The sequence below is a fragment of the Gigantopelta aegis genome, chromosome 13 (assembly GCF_016097555.1).
Source record: "Gigantopelta aegis isolate Gae_Host chromosome 13, Gae_host_genome, whole genome shotgun sequence".
Taxonomy (NCBI): Eukaryota; Metazoa; Mollusca; class Gastropoda; order Neomphalida; family Peltospiridae; genus Gigantopelta; species Gigantopelta aegis.
In genome coordinates, this window is record NC_054711.1 from 26,486,899 (window position 1) to 26,508,255 (window position 21,357).

The following is a 21,357-nucleotide window of genomic DNA, read 5'->3' on the forward strand; positions in this document are numbered from 1 at the left end:
TGGCATTCTACAAATAAAATTCACCATGACAGAATGATCGTAATACATGGTGAAAAGTGTTTTGGCCAGCTCATTTTGCTCGAGTGTCACCATCGTTTTTGCCCGAATGAGTAGATTTGCTCCATCATTAGAGGGGAGGGGGTCCCGATCTCGTACGCTTATGGCCGTAGTATGTGCTGTCCTGCCTGTCTGAAAGTTCGTATAAAAGGTCCTTTATTTAGACCTGCAGGGACGATATCTAGAGTGGGGGACACAACCTCTAGCTGGGGAAGGAAAGGGCCATAGTTGTAACTTTATTCATGTATAGTATGTAAAATTAACCCATACATTTCCGTCATTGCGTTCCTACTAGACTGTTACTGCTAATCGAACAATGTAGCGGCATTCTTCTAAAACTAGACCGGCCTCGGTGGCGTCGTGGCAGGCCATCGGTCTACAGGCTGGTAGGTACTGGGTTCGGATCCCAGTCGAGGCATGGGATTTTTAATCGAGATACCGACTCCAAACCCTGAGTGAGTGCTCCGCAAGGCTCAATGGGTAGGTGTAAACCACTTGCACCGACCAGTGATCCATAACTGGTTCAACAAAGGCCATGGTTTGTGCTATCCTGCCTGTGGGAAGCGCAAATAAAAAATCCCTTGCTGCCTGTCGTAAAAAGAGTAGCCTATGTGGCGACAGCGGGTTTCCTCTAAAAACAGTGTCAGAATGACCATATGTTTGACGTCCAATAGCCGATGATAAGATAAAAAAATCAATGTGCTTTAGCGGCGTCGTTAAATAAAACAAACTTTACTTTCTTCTAAAACTAGGTCAGGGTTATCCAATATTTGATGTAAATCGATGTGTTCTAGTGGTGGCATTAAATTAAATAAACTTTTAACAGTTAGATTTATTAACAGATTAGATGACGATTCCTTTATGGCTTCTATTTAAAATGTGTGTGTGTGTGTGTGTGTGTGTGTGTGTGTGCGCGCGCGCGTGTGTGCGTGCATATGTGTGTGTGTGTGTGTGTGTGGCAGGTAAATGTATTGTTCGTGTGTTAACTCGGTTCCTGGAAACAGCCTATTCTGCGTATTAACAAAACCGAACACTGAATTATGACGAAACTGTACACCACATGTAAAATTGTTGAGACAAAACTGTGAACCGCGATCCATAACAACATGTTTTGAAACTTTTATAACATCAAATTAAATACTGCCACTGCGACAAGTATGATTGTATTTTGTAAAGTAATAACTAAAGATTACACTAAAATAAAATAAAAAAGTAAACTGTCCACAAAAACTCACAAAAAAGTATTCCAAAGTCAAAATTTTACCGATAGGCCTAACTAATAAATATTGAATAAACATTACAGGAGTTATATTTAAAAATTAACTTTTTTCATATTTTTTATGGACAGAATAAATGACATATTTATTTCAGTTCATCTAAAGCTGGAAACATCTTAAAATATACCGGTAACAAGGTAAAATGAGGTAAACTTGTACCCAGGCGATGATTCAGACGGGGGCCCAAAGGGCCCTGTCCACCCCCCTATTTTTGGTCAAACAATATATATTACAGAATACACAATATTTTATTTTATTTAATGGAAACTTATCCCATTCACATGTCAGAAACACCAACGGGTTTTGGGCCCCCTCAATTTAAAAATCCTGGATCCGCGCCTGGTACCACTGGTTTGGATGGTGACGCCCATTTTATCAATAGGGGAAATGTGACCAAACATTTTCGCCCGTTGTGGAATCGTAACAGTGGAGATAGAAGAGATGAAAGAAGACAACAAATTAGTCGTCTGTCTCAGCCTGGCATAAAGTTACGGAGTGTTAGGCCCTATATATTCAAGGAATCCTTACTTTTTTTTCTTCATTGTTTCTTTTTCTTCTTCTTGTAGTTGTAAAACTAAATTATAATATACTCTTCAAAAAAAGAAACGCAAAAGGGTACAAATGGGTTATAACTCCGATTTTATGTTTCCTACCGGTTCATGCTTTGTGAATATAAGGTCATTGCATGTCCCAAACACATTCCCACGGTTACATTCGATAAAACGCAGCTACTGTACAATAAAGTTCCAAAATGTGAATATTCGCAAAAACGCAGCCACGTGCAAACCATGTCACCACTGCACGTGCGTTGTCTGCACGTGCAACATGAACACAGACAGTATAAAAGTGCAGGGTGTTCGCTTGCCTGGCCTCTGTATCTGGCCGACAGTTGACAATCCAGGACATGCCACGTCTCAGTGAACCGCAGAGAAACAATGCCATCGGCCGACTAGACGCAGGCGAATCCAGAACGGCCGTTGCCAGGGCATTCCATGTGTCCCCAAGCACCATCTCCAGACTGTGGGACCGTTACCAGCAACATGGATCAACACGTGACCTCCCTAGATCCGGTCGACCACGGGTCACTACCCCCGGGCAGGACCGCTACATCCGGGTACGCCACCTTCGGGAACGATTGACTACTGCCACCTCCACAGCCGCAGCAATACCAGGTTTGCGCAGGATATCCGACCAGACCGTACGGAACCGCCTACGTGAGGTAGGAATTCGTGCCAGACGTCCAGTTCGAGGTGTCATCTTAACACCACAACACCGTCGACTCCGACTGCAGTGGTGCCAGATTCATCGACAATGGCCTCAACTGCGATGGAGACAGGTGTGGTTCAGTGACGAGTCCCGATTTCTGCTCCGACGTCATGATGGAAGATGTCGCGTGTATAGGCGTCGTGGTGAACGTTATGCGGCAAACTGAGTGCAGGAAGTGGACAGATTCGGCGGGGGTAGTGTCATGGTGTGGGCAGCCATCTCACACACTGGCAGAACTGACCTGGTCCACGTGCAGGGCAACCTGAATGCACAGGGCTACATTGACCAGATCCTCCGGCCACACATCGTTCCAGTTATGGCCAACGCCAACGCAGTGTTCCAAGATGACAACGCCAGGCCTCACACAGCACGTCTCACAACGGCTTTCCTACAGAACAACAACATTAATGTCCTTCCTTGGCCATCGATATCACCGGATTTGAACCCAATTGAGCATCTATGGGACGAGTTGGACCGACGCCTCCGACAGCGACAACCACAGCCCCAGACCCTGCCCGAGCTGGCAGCAGCCTTGCAGGCCGAGTGGGCCACCATCCCCCGGGACGTCATCCGTACTCTGGTTGCTTCAATGGGCAGGCGGTGCCAGGCAGTTGTCAACACACGCGGAGGCCACACCCGGTATTGACTCCAGATGACCTTGACCTTGGTGGTGTGTCCTATCACTTACTCACAATGGACTAGAGTGAATTGTGAACAATCCTGCAACATTTGGTAATTATCGGACTCACCATTCAATAATTAAATCAATTCTCCAAATGTTACGACAATGTGGTTTTGCGTTTCTTCTTTTGAAGAGTATATTTAGTTGTAGTGTTTATAGGTAGGGCCTATAACACGTTTTAAAACATGTATTAAGAAATAATTTTGGCGGACCCCCCCCCCCCCCCCCCACACACACACACACACACACTTATAACGAGGCCGGTACCTGTGTCCATGGCAGGCATGCGCTACAACAGCTTGAGCTCTGTGCCTGTAAAACCCTCTGACCTGACTTGACCTTATCTTCAAAACAAGTGGGTGGGGGGGAAACCACTCTCGTTGCTTCTCGAATTTCCAGAAGAGGGCGCTCAACGTGTATTTTGACGCTTTTCACACTTTCGCTTTCTAATTTTATTCTCAAATTACCGCCGGTGTTTGTAAACCAACTTTATGTGCATGAATGTAGTCGGATTCTTTAATATTTTACATATTTTATTACTTTGGCAGGTAGCCAGTACCTGTTTGGGTGCATTATCATATGGTGAATTTGAGTTGGTGTTTTGCACCTGTTGCAGATGTCAGCAAATCATGGAGTGACGTCAAATGTTGACAACTCGGGTCAAGTATTGAATGTCGAGTTACACTGTCGCTCACTGTAACTTAGTCCCGTTGTGTATGCAGTATGGTTTCTTAGGTTCCGCCTCTTTAGGATGAGCAGTTACGGATCATTATCCCAATCTTCAGGTGACGTACCTACAATATCCAAGATGGTTGTCAACGGTTTGTTTTCTTTGGTTTTGCTGTTATTTTTATCATTTCGTTTTTTTCTTCCTTTCATTTTTTTTTTCTTTTCTTTTCTTTTGGTTTGTTTTTTGTTTTTTAAAGCATTATTTAATTTCTTGCTTACTGTATGTTGAATGTTAGACATAAATACTAACATCTAACAATACCGCCCACTTTTAGATAACTAATTTAACAACACTTAAAAAAAGTTAAAACTTTCAAGTTTGTTAAAATATAAAGAAAAATGTCAGGTTTTAATTGTCTTATCAGTGTAGTTCATCATTTTAGGCAAAATATAAAAAAAGTACCTGTTTTACAGTATTTTGCTCAGGATTACTCATACTGTGAATGTTTTTCAGCCAAAGGGGCAGAAAATAAGTAAATACATTTTATGTTAGATGTGAAACCTACCATATGTTTGTATTATTTCCTATCCCGAGTACTTTGCTGTTCGAGAGCTAGACGGACATTTGGACTGTTATGATCATTCTCTCAGCTAGAGATAACTGTTTAGTGAAAACACAGAATGGCTGCCTATCACATGGTCAAAATCCCCCCTCTAATACAAAAAAACTTCTATGTTTGATACTTTTATATCTTTGCATATTATCATTTACGAGTTAACAATTATTTCACATAGTAACAACTAATACACACTTACAGGAAGAAACAAGACAGTGTATAGTGTCAAACAGGATTATTTTTGTATTAGAGCGGGAATATTTGCCTACCATTTGGTAGTCAGCCATTCCCTGTTTTCGCTGTACAATTATCTCTGATTGAGAGAGCGATCATAACTGTCCAAATGTCTGCTTAGCTCTTGAACTGCAGGAGTACAAAGGCTTATTATTTCCCATCACAGTAAATTATAGGATCGAATCGCCTCAGTGGACTAGGGTTTTGATTGGGGGGTTTTTACCATCCCAACCAGTGTCCCATGATTGGTATATCAAAGGCCATGGTATGTGCTGGCCTGTCTGTGGAAAAGTGCATATAAAAGATCTATGTTACTTTTCTTCTTTTTTTTCTAAATTGTTTTTTAATTGTGATACTGATAAATTAAATCCCATGGTTACATATCACCGTAAAACTGCCGTGGAAAATGCCATGGAGTCTGTTTTTCTGTTCCATATTTTGTTTGCCATTGTTAGTTTCTTAATTGCTTGGGTTGTTTATTATATTGTTAATTGGGTTTTTCTTGAAAGCAGCTTGAGGAGAATGCTTGGCAGTGAGGAGGAGGAAGACATTTTGTTTGATATGCAGACTGTTAGGGAAGGTAGGAATGGTGACAGCAATGTCATTTGTGCATGTCCTGTGCATCTGCATGTCATGTGTGTGCATACCTCTGTGTTGTCTATGACCACTTTGGAACATAACCTTTGTCTTGTCTGGACTTCGGGGGAGGGATGTGTTGCAGTGGTAGTGTTCATCTGAGGTGCAGTGGGTCATAGGAACAATCCCCTTCAGTGGACTCGGGACTTTTTTCCATTCGAACAAGGACCCCACAATTGATGCGTCAGAGACTGGTATGTACTGTCCTTTCTATTGAAAAGTACATATAAAAGATTCCTTGCTACTCTTTCATTAGGAAAGTCTACATACATGTATGACAAGTGGGTTTCTTCTCTCTCTCTGTCTCTTGACCAGATGTTGACACTAAGTCAAATTCTAATCACTACAGGCCTCTGATAATTTGCGTTACCCATTTATTGGTTACCCAAAAGCAAATTCAGGTAACCCATTTCCTTTTTGTGTGACCCAGCCATTATGTCCACCTAATTGATGTCTTTAATTTAATATGCAAAATATATATATATATATATATATATATATATATATATATATATATATATATATATATATATATATATATATATATATACTCTAGGTTAAGCAAAATTATATTAAATTAGTAAATGAAACAATTGTTCTGTTGCAATTTTCAGGAAGGAATGAAATGTTTTATTTAATGACACACTCAACACGTTTTATTGGAGAAGGCCTAGTAAGTTGTGTAACTTGTGCCTAATCCATTTGTTCTTTAAAAAGCAATAAAATATGTTTCAATCAATTCAATCAACACATTTTATTTACGGTTATATGGCATCGGACATATGGTTAAGGACCACACAGATATTGAGAGAGGAAACCCGCTGTCGCCACTTCATGGGCTACTCTCTTGCAGTTTTCAGGGGCTTGTACTCAAACAATTCTGTCTTTGTCTTCAGTTATGGACGTTACAAGTACATGTGTTTATGTATATGAATAGTGGACGGACCTTTGATATGATTGCCATTTCAGAGACTCATTTAACACTTGAAATTCCGAATGAAACAATAACAAAACATGGCTTTAAGGAACCATACAGGAATGATAGATTGGTTAACAATTGGGGCGGTGTTTCTGTTTTTGTTAAAAAACATATTGTAGTTAAACATAGATTAGATTTAAATACAGCAGGACTGGAAGCTCTTTGGATTGAGTTGAATTGTAATAATTGTAAATACTTAGCAGGTACCGGGTACCTTCTGTCGAGCTCCTGATAAAACTGCAACCTATTGGGATTTGATTGAAGACTCATTCAATTGTAGTATGGATCAACAAATTAATAAACTTATAATGGTTGGAGTCTTCACTGTAAATGTCCTTGATAAACCACATCCCAAAATTGAGCAAGCATGTAATCGACTCCAGCTTTCTCAATTGATAAATAAGCCAACTAGAATTACTAATGATCGATAGCCGAACGACACTGGACTTGATTGTTGTGTCCTTCCTCTGTTTGTAACATCAACTGAAGTTTTAATTCCCTTTTTGTAGTTATCATGCCCCCAGTCAGTGTTCAGATTGGTTCAAAAACTAATAATTTAAACAGACAAGGATTTAAAAAAAAAAACTCTCTACGATTACTCCCAAACAGAAGTTGTTAACTTGAAAAAATATATTGCAGAATATGAGTGGGATAACCTTTTCCAGTCCAACTACAGGTGTAAATACAATCACTAAAAAATTTAGTGTATTACTTTTAGATTCTACATCATTATTCATTCCTACTAAGACTACTATTCATCCTAGCGATAAACCATTTATGAATGGTCATATTCATTGACTTATAAGGAAAAGGAGGAGAATTCACCAGCAAGCTAAATGACAAAATAGACCAATCGACTGGGAACTGTTTAGGAGGAAATGTAACGAAGTAATATCTGAAATACATAAAGCTAAAATAGAATGTGATAAAAAGTTAGATGATAAGATCAATAACCTTGAGACTTTTGGTAATAAAGCATGGTGGAATATTGTAAATAAACATTAAAAATATTAGCTCTACTATTAATTCCGCCGCTAGTTGTTGACAACAATATTATTTCCGTACCAAAAGAAATGGCAGGTACTTTTAATCACTTTTTTATTAAACAATCTACACTAAATAACCCAAAACTACTTCTTCTAGGATCAGCTAAGTATACCAAATCAATTAGTAGTATATAACTCTTACCGAACAAGATGTAAATGATGTTTTAACATCTATTGATACAAACAAATCAATTAGTAGTATATAACTCTTACTGAACAAGATGTAAATGATGTTTTAACATCTATTGATACAAACAAATCAATTGGACCAGGGCCCATGCTTATAAAATTTAAAGTCTAGACTAAGTCCAGACTTTAACGTAATGCTATTTGAATGGCGTTGCTGTGACATTAAAGTCTGGACTTTATTAAAGTCTAGACTTTAAGGTTTATAAGCATGGGGCCAGATCATACTAGTAACAAACTCTTGAAATTGCTATCACATGAACTCACTTCTCTTCTGACGCAACTTTTAATCTAGCACTAGAAAATTGTGATTTTCATACTTCTATAAGAAAGGAATCTATAAGAAAGGAAATGTCCACTAATGTACAAATTACAGACCTATATCTGTAACTAGTAACGTACATCTCCAAGCTTTTTGAAAAATGTTTATTTAAATTTATTACCCATATGGGCTCAAATATACGGGGTAATATTTTTTCGATCTCTGCACAGTGTGCATATTGCTTCTACAGCCACTGATTGGCTGGCTTAAAAATCACGACGTTTCGTTGCCTGCTTGCCATGGCCGGAACTTTACTTTCATTCATATAATACATACGTTATATGATCTACAAAGATTTACAAAAACAAATGGAATCATTTGTTTCGTAAACATGAAATGGTATATTTTCATAAACAGCGGTTTTAGTAATATATAAAAATAATTATTTTCAAATGCAAATACAGTTGTATTATTTTGTACCGGGGTACTGTAAACATTTAGCTGTAAAAAGAACGCCGTTTCGCTATGATGTCACTTACATTATGTCATGTAATGCGCGTAATACTATAGGACATAATGGCTGATGGCTTTGTTGTAGACTGCAAAGGAATTTTTACATTAAAAATCAGTTAAAATTGACAATGGGTAATAAAGAGAATAACCAACTCGCTACGAGGAGTTACGAATTATCTATCCCTCGTGAATGAATGTTGTAAAACCCTTGCCAAAGGCTCGGGTTTACAACATTCATTCACTCGGGACAGGTAATTCATAACTCCTCATAGCTCGTTAGTTATTCTCGTTAGTTATTTTTTTTAAAGATAATGGTAAATATCAAGCAGACTTCATTCCAGGTGATTCTACGGTCAACCAACTACTGTTTTTTTTATAATTGTATTACGAAGTCTCTGGATGAAGCGAAGGAGGTTCAAGCAGTCTTTTGCGATATTAGTGAAGCATTTGATAGAGTATGGCATAAAGGCTTATTATATATTATAAATTAGCTACAATTGGCATCAGAGGTAAACTTTTATCTTGGGGTTCTAGTTATTTATCTGAACGTTAGCAACAGGTAGTAATTGGTGGCCATACTACTGAATCATTGGACATAACTGCAGGTGTTCCACAGGGCTCTGTTCTTGGTCCTCTATTATTTATAATCTATATTAATGATATTGTTACGGACATTGAGTCCAATATATGTCTATTTGCTGATGACACATCACTTTATATTGAAGTGGAAAATCCTCATCTTTGTGAAACGGTGTTAAATCGCGATTTAACAAAAATAAGTAAGTGGGCAGACCAATGGTTGTGAAATTTAGATCTGAAAAACCCCCCAAAACAATGTTATTTAATCGTAAAAATTAACCTGTTCATCTCAATTTAAATTTTAACAATCTACAGGTATCTAAAGTAAAAAAGTCATAAACACTTGGGGATTACATTTCAAGAAAGGGCCAATGAAAAAATCATACAAATAGTATTCTTGAAAAATCAAGTAGAATGATAAATTGTTTACATTCCTTTAAATATTGGTTATCAAGACCTGCCTTAACTTGTCTTTCAGTATAGATTAACCAAGCATGCAGTGTCGGTTTTCACGGGTTGAAACTAGGGTCTGTGACTTTCACATGTTTGTTTAATTTATTCTATTTATTTGTACATTAGGGTTAACTGTTCCAGAAGTTTAGCCTGGGGTGCTACATGGACTGGGGACACAGTTTAATTTCTACACCTACCACTTTAATAGCTGAGTAATTTTATAGTCTCATTTAACAACAAAAACAAATTTTAAAAACTTGACCACCTACCACTCCTATTTTTATCATTCCAGTGGATCCCCTCCCCATCTTCTACCAATCACAGAGGCCTAGCTTCCATATACGCAGCTGCATATCACCTGAGATTACAAATATTTTTTATTATTATTAAAATATATGATGTAAATGCGTGTAAGTATATGTATTTTATTCCATCACCGAAAAAGGGCTGGGACGTAGCTCAGTGGTACAGTGCTCGCCTGATGCGCAATCGATCTAGGATCGATTCCCGTCGGTGGGCCCATTGGGCTGTTTCTCCTTCCAGTCATTGCTCCACAACTGGTGTAACAAAGGCCGTGGTATGTACTACTGTGTTTGTGGGATGGTGCATATAAAAGATCCCTTGCTGCTAATCGAAAAGAGTAGCCCATGAAGTGGCGACAGCGTGTTTCCTCCCTCAATATCTGTGTGGTTCTTAACCATTTGTCCGATGCCATATAACCATCAATAAAATGTGTTGAATGCGTCGTTAAAGAAAACATTTCTTTCATTCATTCAAAGTTATGTAATATGCAGTCTTTAAAACATTTCCTTCCTTCCATTGCCGAAAAAGTGTGTACCACCTGAAAATCCTAAGCGAGGCCCCTGAATAATGTAAGCATTCCTGGAATAACCTGTAATCATGTTCAGTGAAACCTGTCTAAACCGAATCACTCCGGGGACCTAATATATTTGTCCAGCTTAGAAGGATCCTGTGTTTAGATGGTCACGTTTTAGAATTTAGAAAATTAGGACCATGAAACTTGGCAGGTTTTGACAGGATTCCAGTTTGTACAGGGTCTGGTTTGGACAGGTTTCACTGTAGTTCATTCAAAGTTAGGGGCGAGATGTAGCCCAGTGGTAAAGTGCTCACTTGATGTGCAGTCGGTTTGGGATCAATCCCCAATAGTGGGTCCATTGAGTTATTTCTCACTCCAGCCAGTGCTCCACGACTGGTACCTCAAAGGCCATGGTATGTGCTATCCTGTCTGTGGGATGGTGATATAAAAGATTGTTTGCTGCTAATCGAAAAGAGTAGCCCACGAAGTGGTAACAGCGGGTTTCCTCCCTCAATATCTGTGGTCTGATGCCATATAACCATAAATGAAATGTGTTGAGTGCATCGTTAAATAAAACATTTCATTCATTCATTCAAAGTTATGTAATATGCAGTCTTTTTATTTTAAAATGAAGTATAAACATACAAGAACTATTACATGTGGATCTAACAGCAGCCAGTTGGAGCTCATGTCCACCAATAAAAACTTTACTTGCAGAATCCTGCCATTGATTTAAAAATAATTTGAAAATATTCCGAATTAATAGTGGAGCTAATTTTAATTAGATTGATACAAGAACAAAGTAGTAATAGAGGGACCAATGAAAAACCTGTAATTCCGAGATTTATTACTAACTGCAAAATGTTTGTGCCTCACTCATTCTATAATGAAAAGCTCATAACCCATGATGTACAATTGTAAATGACATCGTGAACAGAACTCTGGGTCAGCAGAAAGTTTCCTCAAATGATCTATTAAACTTAAAAAAAATGGCAGAAATCTAGTTATTTTCTAACAAAATATCATTTATGAAATTAAATAGCCTGATGTGCGGTCGGGCTAGGATCGATCCCTGTTGGTGGGCCCATTTGGGCTATTTCTCGTTCCAGTAAATGCACCACAATTGCCATATCAAAGGCTGTGGTATGAGCTATCCTGTCTGTGGGATATGTTTTCATTCCTTGCTACTAATGGAAGAATGTAACAGGTTTCCTCTTCAAGACTACATTGTGAAAAGGATAAACACACTCTCACTACATAGGTTACTGCTACTATTAAAGCAGCAAAGCAATCTTTTATATACATCCTTTACAATTAAGAAAAACATTTAACAGTAAAAGAAACATGATGTGGACGAAAAATTACCGAGCAAAAAAGTACCGAGAAGAATTTAAAATTCTATGGCATTGTCGATTACCATGGGCAATTGTATGGGTTGTTTTAAGTTTATATGCACTTTCCCTTGGACAGGACAGTATATACCACAGCCTTTGATGTAACAATCAAGGGGCAGTACATTGTTGGGATGGGGAAAACAGCCCGTTGAGGATGCTCGATCCTGCGGCCCATCAGACATGAAGCGAGAACTATAAGTACATGTAGGTAACTGAGTGCACATTAGCAGACAGGTGCACAACGTAGTGGGCAGCAGTTCAGGCCGGCAGGTGTTCGGAGATGTAAAGACTGACTACCATATTAATGTATTAATGGCTGTGTTTGTTGAAACTTGTTTGTGCATGCATGTAAGACTTAGTTTGAAATAATTGATTATATTGATAAACTTATTTATGACATGATGCTGATATATATATATATATATATATATATATATATATATATATATATATATATATATATATATATATATATATATACATGCTTCCAATGCCATTGACCTGTAGGCTGGCACATGTACAATGTAAGTATTGTATCTATAATTAAATGTTTTCAATTTTTTTTAAAATGGCCTTCTATACCCACAGAATTTCTGCTAAGAGTGTTTTGAGGATACAGATCTATACATGTATATGTCTGTTTATTCTGTTTATTTGTTTTTCTTAACATAGCCCAGTGGTAAAACACTCACTTGATGCGAGGTCAGTTTAGGATTGATCCCCGTTGATGGGGCCCATTGGGCTATTTCTCATTCTAGACAGTGCACCACGACTGGTGTATCAAAGGCCATGGTATGTACTATCCTGTCTGTGAGATGGTACATATAAAAGATCCCTTGCTACTAATGGAAAAATGTAGCAGGTTTACTTTCTAAGACTCTTATGTCAAAATTACCAAATGTTTGACATCGATCCACTAGCCAATGATTAATAAATCAATGTGCTCTAGTAGTGTTGTTAAACAAAACTTTACTTTGTTTCTCTTAAATTTTTTCTTAATTTTTTTTCTTATAGAAGATGCACTTCTAAGCAGTGATGGCCGACCAGAGAAAATCAGTGGCAAGGCTTGGGGTAGAGTCAAGGTATTGTGTTTGTAACATTTAGTACTCATTTCACAGACGGGGTGGGATTTATAGCTGAGAAAATCAGTGGCAAGGCTTGGGGTAGAGTCAAGGTATTGTGTTTGTAACATTTAGTACTCATTTCACAGACGGGGTGGGATTTATAGCTGAGAAAATCAGTGGCAAGGCTTGGGGTAGAGTCAAGGTATTGTGTTTGTAACATTTAGTACTCATTTCACAGACGGGGTGGGATTTATAGCTGAGAAAATCAGTGGCAAGGCTTGGGGTAGAGTCAAGGTATTGTGTTTGTAACATTTAGTACTCTTTTTCACAGGCTGGGTGGGATTTAACTGAGAAAATCAGTGGCAAGGCTTGGGATAGAGTCACGGTATCGTGTTTGTAACTTTTAGTACTCTTTTTCACAGGCTGGGTGGGATTTAACTGAGAAAATCAGTGGCAAGGCTTGGGGTAGAGTCAAGGTATCGTGTTTGTAACTTTTAGTACTCTTTTTCACAGCCGGGGTGGGATTTAACTGAGAAAATCAGTGGCAAGGCTTGGGGTAGAGTCAAGGTATCGTGTTTGTAACATTTAGTACTCTTTTTCACAGGCTGGGTGGGATTTAACTGAGAAAATCAGTGGCAAGGCTTGGGGTAGAGTCACGGTATTGTGTTTGTAATATTTAGTACTCTTTTTCACAGGCTGGGTGGGATTTAACTGAGAAAATCAGTGGCAAGGCTTGGGGTAGAGTCAAGGTATTGTGTTTGTAACATTTAGTACTCTTTTTCACAGGCTGGGTGGGATTTAACTGAGAAAATCAGTGGCAAGGCTTGGGGTAGAGTCAAGGTATCGTGTTTGTAACTTTTAGTACTCTTTTTCACAGGCTGGGTGGGATTTAACTGAGAAAATCAGTGGCAAGGCTTGGGGTAGAGTCAAGGTATCGTGTTTGTAACTTTTAGTACTCTTTTTCACAGCCGGGGTGGGATTTAACTGAGAAAATCAGTGGCAAGGCTTGGGGTAGAGTCAAGGTATCGTGTTTGTAACATTTAGTACTCTTTTTCACAGGCTGGGTGGGATTTAACTGAGAAAATCAGTGGCAAGGCTTGGGGTAGAGTCAAGGTATTGTGTTTGTAACATTTAGTACTCTTTTTCACAGGCTGGGTGGGATTTAACTGAGAAAATCAGTGGCAAGGCTTGGGGTAGAGTCACGGTATTGTGTTTGTAATATTTAGTACTCTTTTTCACAGGCTGGGTGGGATTTAACTGAGAAAATCAGTGGCAAGGCTTGGGGTAGAGTCAAGGTATCGTGTTTGTAACATTTAGTACTCTTTTTCACAGGCTGGGTGGGATTTAACTGGGAAAATCAGTGGCAAGGCTTGGGGTAGAGTCAAGGTATCGTGTTTGTAACATTTAGTACTCTTTTTCACAGGCTGGGTGGGATTTAACTGAGAAAATCAGTGGCAAGGCTTGGGGTAGAGTCACGGTATTGTGTTTGTAATATTTAGTACTCTTTTTCACAGGCTGGGTGGGATTTAACTGAGAAAATCAGTGGCAAGGCTTGGGGTAGAGTCAAGGTATTGTGTTTGTAACATTTAGTACTCTTTTTCACAGGCTGGGTGGGATTTAACTGGGAAAATCAGTGGCAAGGCTTGGGGTAGAGTCAAGGTATTGTGTTTGTAACATTTAGTACTCTTTTTCACAGGCTGGGTGGGATTTAACTGAGAAAACCAGTGGCAAGGCTTGGGGTAGAGTCACGGTATCGTGTTTGTAATATTTAGTACTCTTTTCACAGACCGGGTGGGATTTATAGCTGAGTCAATTGAGTGCTTGCCTGAGGTGCTTGCATTGCAGGATCGAACCACCTCAGTGGATCCATTCAACTGATTGGATTTTTTTCTCATTCCAACCAGTGCACCACAACTGGTCAAAGGCCGTTGTATGTGCTTTCCTGTCTGTGGCAAAGTGCATATAAAAGATTGGTTGCTGCATTAGGAAAAATGTAGCAGGTTTCCTCTGATAACCATGTGTCAGAATTACCTTGTTTGACATTTAATAGCCGATGATTATTTAATCAATGTGCTTTAGTGGTGTTGTTAAACAAAACAACTTTAACTTTTCACAGGCATGCATGCCGTTATATTTAGTGATGTTCCAGTGATTAGTTATAATTGAAAATTTATCAGTTTGGCTCCGATTGTGCATAATCGATCATGTAGGGAAATTTTAACTGTAATTCCTCCAGTTAAAACGATTCAAAATGGGCTAATTTATACAGACTTTATTAGCCAACTACTAATTATTGTAGCCATTTTGTGTAAAAATTACCTAATTTGGCAGTGGGCAAGGTGAACTCTGGTTAATAAATCAGTGTACTCTTAGTGGTGTCGTTAAACACCTGTTTAATGGATGCACAGTACGTTGCTTGGCAACCAGCCACAATTTTGTCATTTATATAGGCACTATAATTCTGTTCACGAGAGATGTAAAATGAATACTGACTTTTTATTCATTGCATATGGAACATGAAAATGTGTGTATATTAATATGCACACACATATATATATTTCCACGTTCCATTTCTCAAGTTTTTATTTTTCTGTATTTTCCTACGTGATTTATATATAAATAAACAAAAAAACAAAACAAAAAAACAACACACACACACACACCAGTAAAATCGGATAGCCCCTTTTTAAATATCTGAACAGAAAAGAAAGAAGTGTTTTATTTAACGACGCACTCAACACATTTTATTTACGGTTATATGGCGTCAGACCATACAGATTTTGAGAGGAAACCTGCTGTCGTCACTACATGGGCTACTCTTCCGATTAGCAGCAAGGGATCTTTTATTTGCGCTTCCCACAGGCAGGATAGCACAAACCATGGCCTTTGTTGAACCAGTTATGCATCACTGGTCGGTGCAAGTGGTTTACACCTACCCATTGATCCTTGCAGAGCACTCACTCAGGGTTTGGAGTCGGTATCTGGATTACAAATCCCGTGCCTCGACTGGGATCCAAACCCAGTACCTACCAGCCTGTAGACCGATGGCCTGCCACGACGCCACCGAGGCCGGTCTATCTGAACAGAAAATAACCTCTCTAAACTAGATACCTCTTAAAACCAAACTTATTACTTGGTCGCATGGGTGTCTGGTCTAGAAAGACGTTGCACTCTTGTGTGTGTGTGTGTGTGTGTGTGTGTGTTCATATACATATATATCTGTGTGGTCCTTAACCATATGTCCGACGCCATATAACCGTAAATAAATTGTGCTGAGTGTGTCGTTAAATAAAACATTTCTTCCTTCATATACATATAAGCATAGTACTGTGAATTGTTAATCAATGCACTCAGTGTTGTGTATTTACACACCGGTCCATGCAGGTGCATATATGCATACATGTACATATATATTGACTGCTTGTAGCACAAAATGACATTTATGTCGGTTTGTCTGACAGTTTGTTCTGAAACTGTCAATATGCATTCAGCTGACACTTACACATTTATCATTCTTACTTATCAGTGTTATACCCAGTACAAGCACTCGCTTGATATGATCAAACCCTGTCAGTGGGTCCACTGGGCTATTTCTCGTTCCAGCCAAGTACACCACAACTCATATATTAAAGGCCATGGTATGTGCTGTCCTATTTGTGGGATGGTGATTATAAAAGATTCCTTGCTACTAATGGAAAAATATAGCAGCTTCTCTCTCGGAGGCTGCATATCAAAATTTAATGTCCAACAGCAGATGATTACTATATCAATGTGCTGATCTAGTCGTGTCATTAAACAAAACAATTTTAACTTTAATATGAACATTTACATACATGCTGTAATTAAAGATTCATCATCAAACATGTGTAGTTGCAAGTGTACCATGTAGTTTACTACAGTGTTCACATTTATTTGTTTACAAAAAAAGAAATGTTTTATTTAACAACGCACTCAACACATTTTATTTACAGTTATATGGCATCAGACATATTGTTAAGGACCACACAGATACTGAGAAAGGAAACCCGCTGTCGGCACTTCATGGGCTAATCTTTTCGATTAGCAGCAAGGGATCTTTTATATGCACCATCCCATAGACAGGATAGCACATATCACGGCCTTTGATATACCAGTCGAGGTGCACTGGCTGGAATGAGAAATAGCGCAGTGGGCCCACTGACGGGGATCGATCCCAAACCAACCACGCATCAAGCGAGCACTTTTACCACTGGGCTACACCTCGCCCCCGTTTGTTTAAAAAAAAAACCCTGTTAACTACAATTATTCATTGATATCACATGTAAGTAGCCTAATATGAACATTAGTCTTCACAAGGAATTAAAGCTGACTGATTACTCATGATCTTGTCCACAATTGCATAGAGAATTTTAGGTGATCAAGCAGCAAATTCAAAATCTTTTTTTTTTCTTTTTTTTCGATATTGTTTGGCTCTTTGACCATTCAAATATTTATTATTCTCCATTGTGGGGGGCACGACATAGCCCTCTGATGAAGCGCCCATTTGGTGCGTGGTCGGTTCGGGATTGATCCCCATCGGTGTTGTTCCAGCCAGTGCACCCTGACTGGTATATCAAAGGTCGTGGTATGTGCTATCCTGTCTGCTGGATGGAGCATATAAAAGATCCCTTGCTACTAATGGAAAAATTAAAAATTCATCATCTTGCAATAAAATAAATTTTATTTGAAAATTCATGTGATTGCTCACCTAGCACCAGTATTTTGTCAGTGTGAAACGTAAAGTTTGTTTCTGTGTAACGACACCACTAGAGCACATTGATTTATCATCAGCTTTTCGATTTCAAACATGCGGTAACTGCGACATATAGTCACAGAGAGGAAGCCCGCTACATGTTTCCATTAGTAGCTAGGGATGTTTTTATATGCACCATCCCACAGACAGGATAGCATATTATGGAATTTGTTTGTTTTATACCTCTCACTCTCACTTGGAGAGTAAAATAATTCCCAAACTCATTCCACAGATTTTGTATGGCACTTTCGCTCATGCATTAATATATATATATTTGTTTTCCATTATATTCACTTGCACACATATTTTTTTTTATCAGATACATGTAATCACATAAAACATAATATGTACATGGATGTATACAATTCAACCACTGTGACCGATATTTGATGCACCTGTTACCATGATAATTTAATCTGTAAAACATAACCTGCATTGAGCAAGTTATTGTCCTGCAGGAAAAACAAATTGCTATATTAAATGTAAATCAATTCCTCCCCAGGGGAGGGATTTAGCTCAGTGGGTTGAGTGCTTGCTTCAGGTGCCAATGTCGCAGGATCAAACCACCTCAGTGGATTCATTCAACTGATTGGGGGTTTTTTTTCTTATTTCAACCAGTGCACCACAACTGGTTAAAGGCCATGGTGTGTGCTATCCTGTCTGTGGGAATGTGCATATGAAAGATCCCTTGCTGCATTAGGAAAAATACCGGCCTCGGTGGCACAGTGGTTACGCTATCGGACCACAGGCTGGTAGGTACAGGGTTCGCATCCTCCAACCCAGAGCGAGTTCTTAACGACTCACTGGGTAGGTGTAAGGCCACTACACCCTCTTCTCTCTCACTAACCACTAACCAACTAACAACTAACCCACTGTCCTGAACAGACATCCCAGATAGCTGAGGTGTGTGTCCAGGACAGTGTGCTTGAATCTTAATTGGATATAAGCACAAAAATAAGTTGAATTAGGAAAAATGTAACGTGTTTCATCTGATGACTGTATGTCAGAATTACTAAATGTTTAACATCCAATAGCCAAAGATTAATTAATTGATGTGCTCCCTATTCTGTTAATGTTTCTATTCATTCTTTCTTAAGCACCGGCCTCGGTGGCGTCGTGGCAGGCCATCGGTCTACAGGCTGGTAGGTACTAGGTTGGGATCCCAGTCGAGGCATGGAATTTTTAATCCAGATACCGACTCCAAACCCTGAGTGAGTGCCCCGCAAGGCTCAATGGGTAGGTGTAAACCACTTGCACTGACCAGTGATCCATAACTGGTTCAACAAAGGCCATGGTTTGTGCTATCCTGCCTGTGAGAAGTGCAAATAAAAGATCCCTTGCTGCTAATCGGAAGAGTAGCCCATGTAGTGGCGACAGCGGGTTTCCTCCCAAAATTTGTGTGGTTCTTAACCATATGTCTGACGCCATATAACCGTAAATAAAATGTGTTGAGTGCATCGTTAAATAAAACATTTCTTTCTTTCTTTCCATTAAAGGGACATTCCTAAGTTTGCAAGGCTCAATGGGTAGGTGTAGCCCATGTAGTGGCGACAGCAGGTTTCCTCTCAAAATCTGTGTGGTCCGTAACCATATGTCTAACGCCATATAACCGTAAATAAAATGTGTTGAGTGCGTCGTTAAATAAAACATTTCTTTCTTTCCTTCTTTTCTTACTGGTATCTGGTGTAAAATTGTATTTTCAGAACATCTTTACGAGAAAGTCTCAGTACCCAGCTAGCATCTACTTCATTCTTGGCACCGAGTTCTGTGAACGCTTCTGTTACTATGGACTGAGAGGTATTTAACTGACATCGTATAAAATGTATTATTTCTCTTTTTAATCCCTGTAACTACAGTCAGAGCGGACTTTGTCGCTGATCCAACTGTGCTGCATGTATGGGATAAACGTCATGAATGGACACATGCAATGGTACCCAGTATTGCTTCGAAAACCAGTTTCATGGATGTATCACAAAAATTAACACAACAATGGGGATACAAAAAGAGTGAGATGACTCTCATCAGAGCCAAATATAGACTTCCTGATAACTTTAACAAACAAAGTGCTTCATATCTTCCTGAAACACTAGGAAAGCAGATGGTGTTCCATTTCATTTCTCTCTACTGAATTCCATCATCAGAATCTGACATCTTCCGTCTGTTTTTTAATCTTTTTTTTATCTTTTTTTATTTTTTATTATTATTTTTTATTATTATTATTTTTTTATCCCAATGCCCCCTTTCCTTTCTCTCTTTTGAATTCCATCTCATTTCTTCCCGATCTGGCAACTCCTCCTATCTTTCAACTTCTTTCGCTGTCCACCTCCACATCCCAGTCCTTGTTTCTCCAACCGCGACTGGTGCTTGTCTCTTGTGGCTATCTGTGCCACACACCTGTTCCCCATCAGCTTTTAGCTGTGGGCTTAGTCTGACCATTTCGGGGAGTGTTCAGTAGTTACTTCTGGCATTGTTAAGAGGCACTTGTAACCACCTACTATGCACCCCTACTATCGGCAGTCGTTAGTTAGTGCCGTGGGTCAGACCAGCTTTATTAGCGGCAGAGAACGAGGATGCCAGGTTGGTGCAGGGATATACACAGAGACTGCATTCGTGACATCTTCCGTCTTAATTACTACCAACTAAATCTAAGATTCCATGTACATGATTGCGGCAAGGTTACACGGTTTACTTATGCGGCATGGTAATGTGGTATTCGGCTTGCTAGATTACATATACAGTGAAACCCCTCTAAACCGGACACTCTAGGGACCAAGTATAATGTCCAGTTTTAAGAGGTATCTGGTTTAGAGAGGTTAAGTTCTGTACTGATTTTAAGAAACAGACCATGAAAAATGTCCGGTTTTGGGGAAATTCTGGTTTACAGAGGGCCCGGTTTTGAGAGGTTTCACTGGATATGGTAAGCAATACATTTTTATATTCATTTCGCAACAAGTTTTAAACATCTCCAAACGTATCCAAGATGTGTATGGATCAATATTTGTTTTTTGATAAACTGTTAATCATTATAGCCACAGCATATGATGTATACTACTCAAAAGAATTTAAGGGTCAGACGATATTTTCGACATTATTTTCTGAATGTCAATTATATTAGCTAGACCATAATGTCACGCATGGTATTGTTCCATTTTGACGAAAGTGGGTCTAAGCAACCCATAAATGAATTAAAATCCACTGTCATTGACACTGTCGACTAGTTCTAATGGCAAAAACATGCTTACATTTGCATGTAAATTAGGGCGAAAGCGAAAGGTCTGCTAAGTGCCCATAACTTGCTTTTTCACAAAGCGCTTCATTTGCACGCTTTGCATGTGTATTCCATGTTCCCAATGCTGAATTTCCGTATAATTGGAGCTTGCGTTCGTGTACGGTGCACACTCCAAATTCTACAATGGTACGACGTCAACTGACTATCGAAGATCGAGGAAGGGCTATTGCTTGGCTTCAGGATGGCAATACGCAAAGAAATGTTGCTCTGAGACTTGGTGTCAGTCAGAGTGTCGTTGGCCAACTGTGGCAACGGTACCAAGCAACGAATTCTGTTCGAAATCGTCCACTTTCGGGAAGACCCCGAAGCACTACAAATAGAGAGGACCGCTACATCACCAATATGGCTCTACATCAACGCACAACCACTGCACACCGATTACGTGACAATCTGCGGACTGCGACTGGAACTCGAGTGTCTGATCAAACCATACGAAATCGTCATGAGAGCCAATAATCTACGCTGCCATCGCCAGGCTGTTCGACCACCACTCCTACCACGTCACAGAACGGCCAGACGTCACTGGTGCACACTTTATCTGCGGTGGCAACGTGTTCAGTGGGGTC

General features: G+C 39.3%; 1 protein-coding gene across 4 annotated transcripts in view; it reads left to right on the top strand.

Annotated features, from left to right (window-relative positions):
- Positions 1–3,581: 3,581 nt before the first annotated feature.
- LOC121387803 (solute carrier family 15 member 2-like) overlaps positions 3,582–21,357 on the top strand; it is a 64,360-nt gene continuing 46,584 nt past the window's right edge. The window contains exons 1-4 of one of the 4 annotated variants that reach the window (XM_041519013.1): positions 3,582–4,103; positions 5,315–5,382; positions 12,682–12,749; positions 19,206–19,299. In XM_041519013.1, coding sequence (XP_041374947.1) covers positions 5,325–5,382; positions 12,682–12,749; positions 19,206–19,299 — 220 coding nt within the window. In that variant the 5' untranslated portion in view covers positions 3,582–4,103; positions 5,315–5,324. The remainder of the gene's footprint in view (positions 4,104–5,314; positions 5,383–12,681; positions 12,750–19,205; positions 19,300–21,357) is intronic. The other 3 variants (XM_041519012.1, XM_041519011.1, XM_041519014.1) reach the window with 3 other exon arrangements.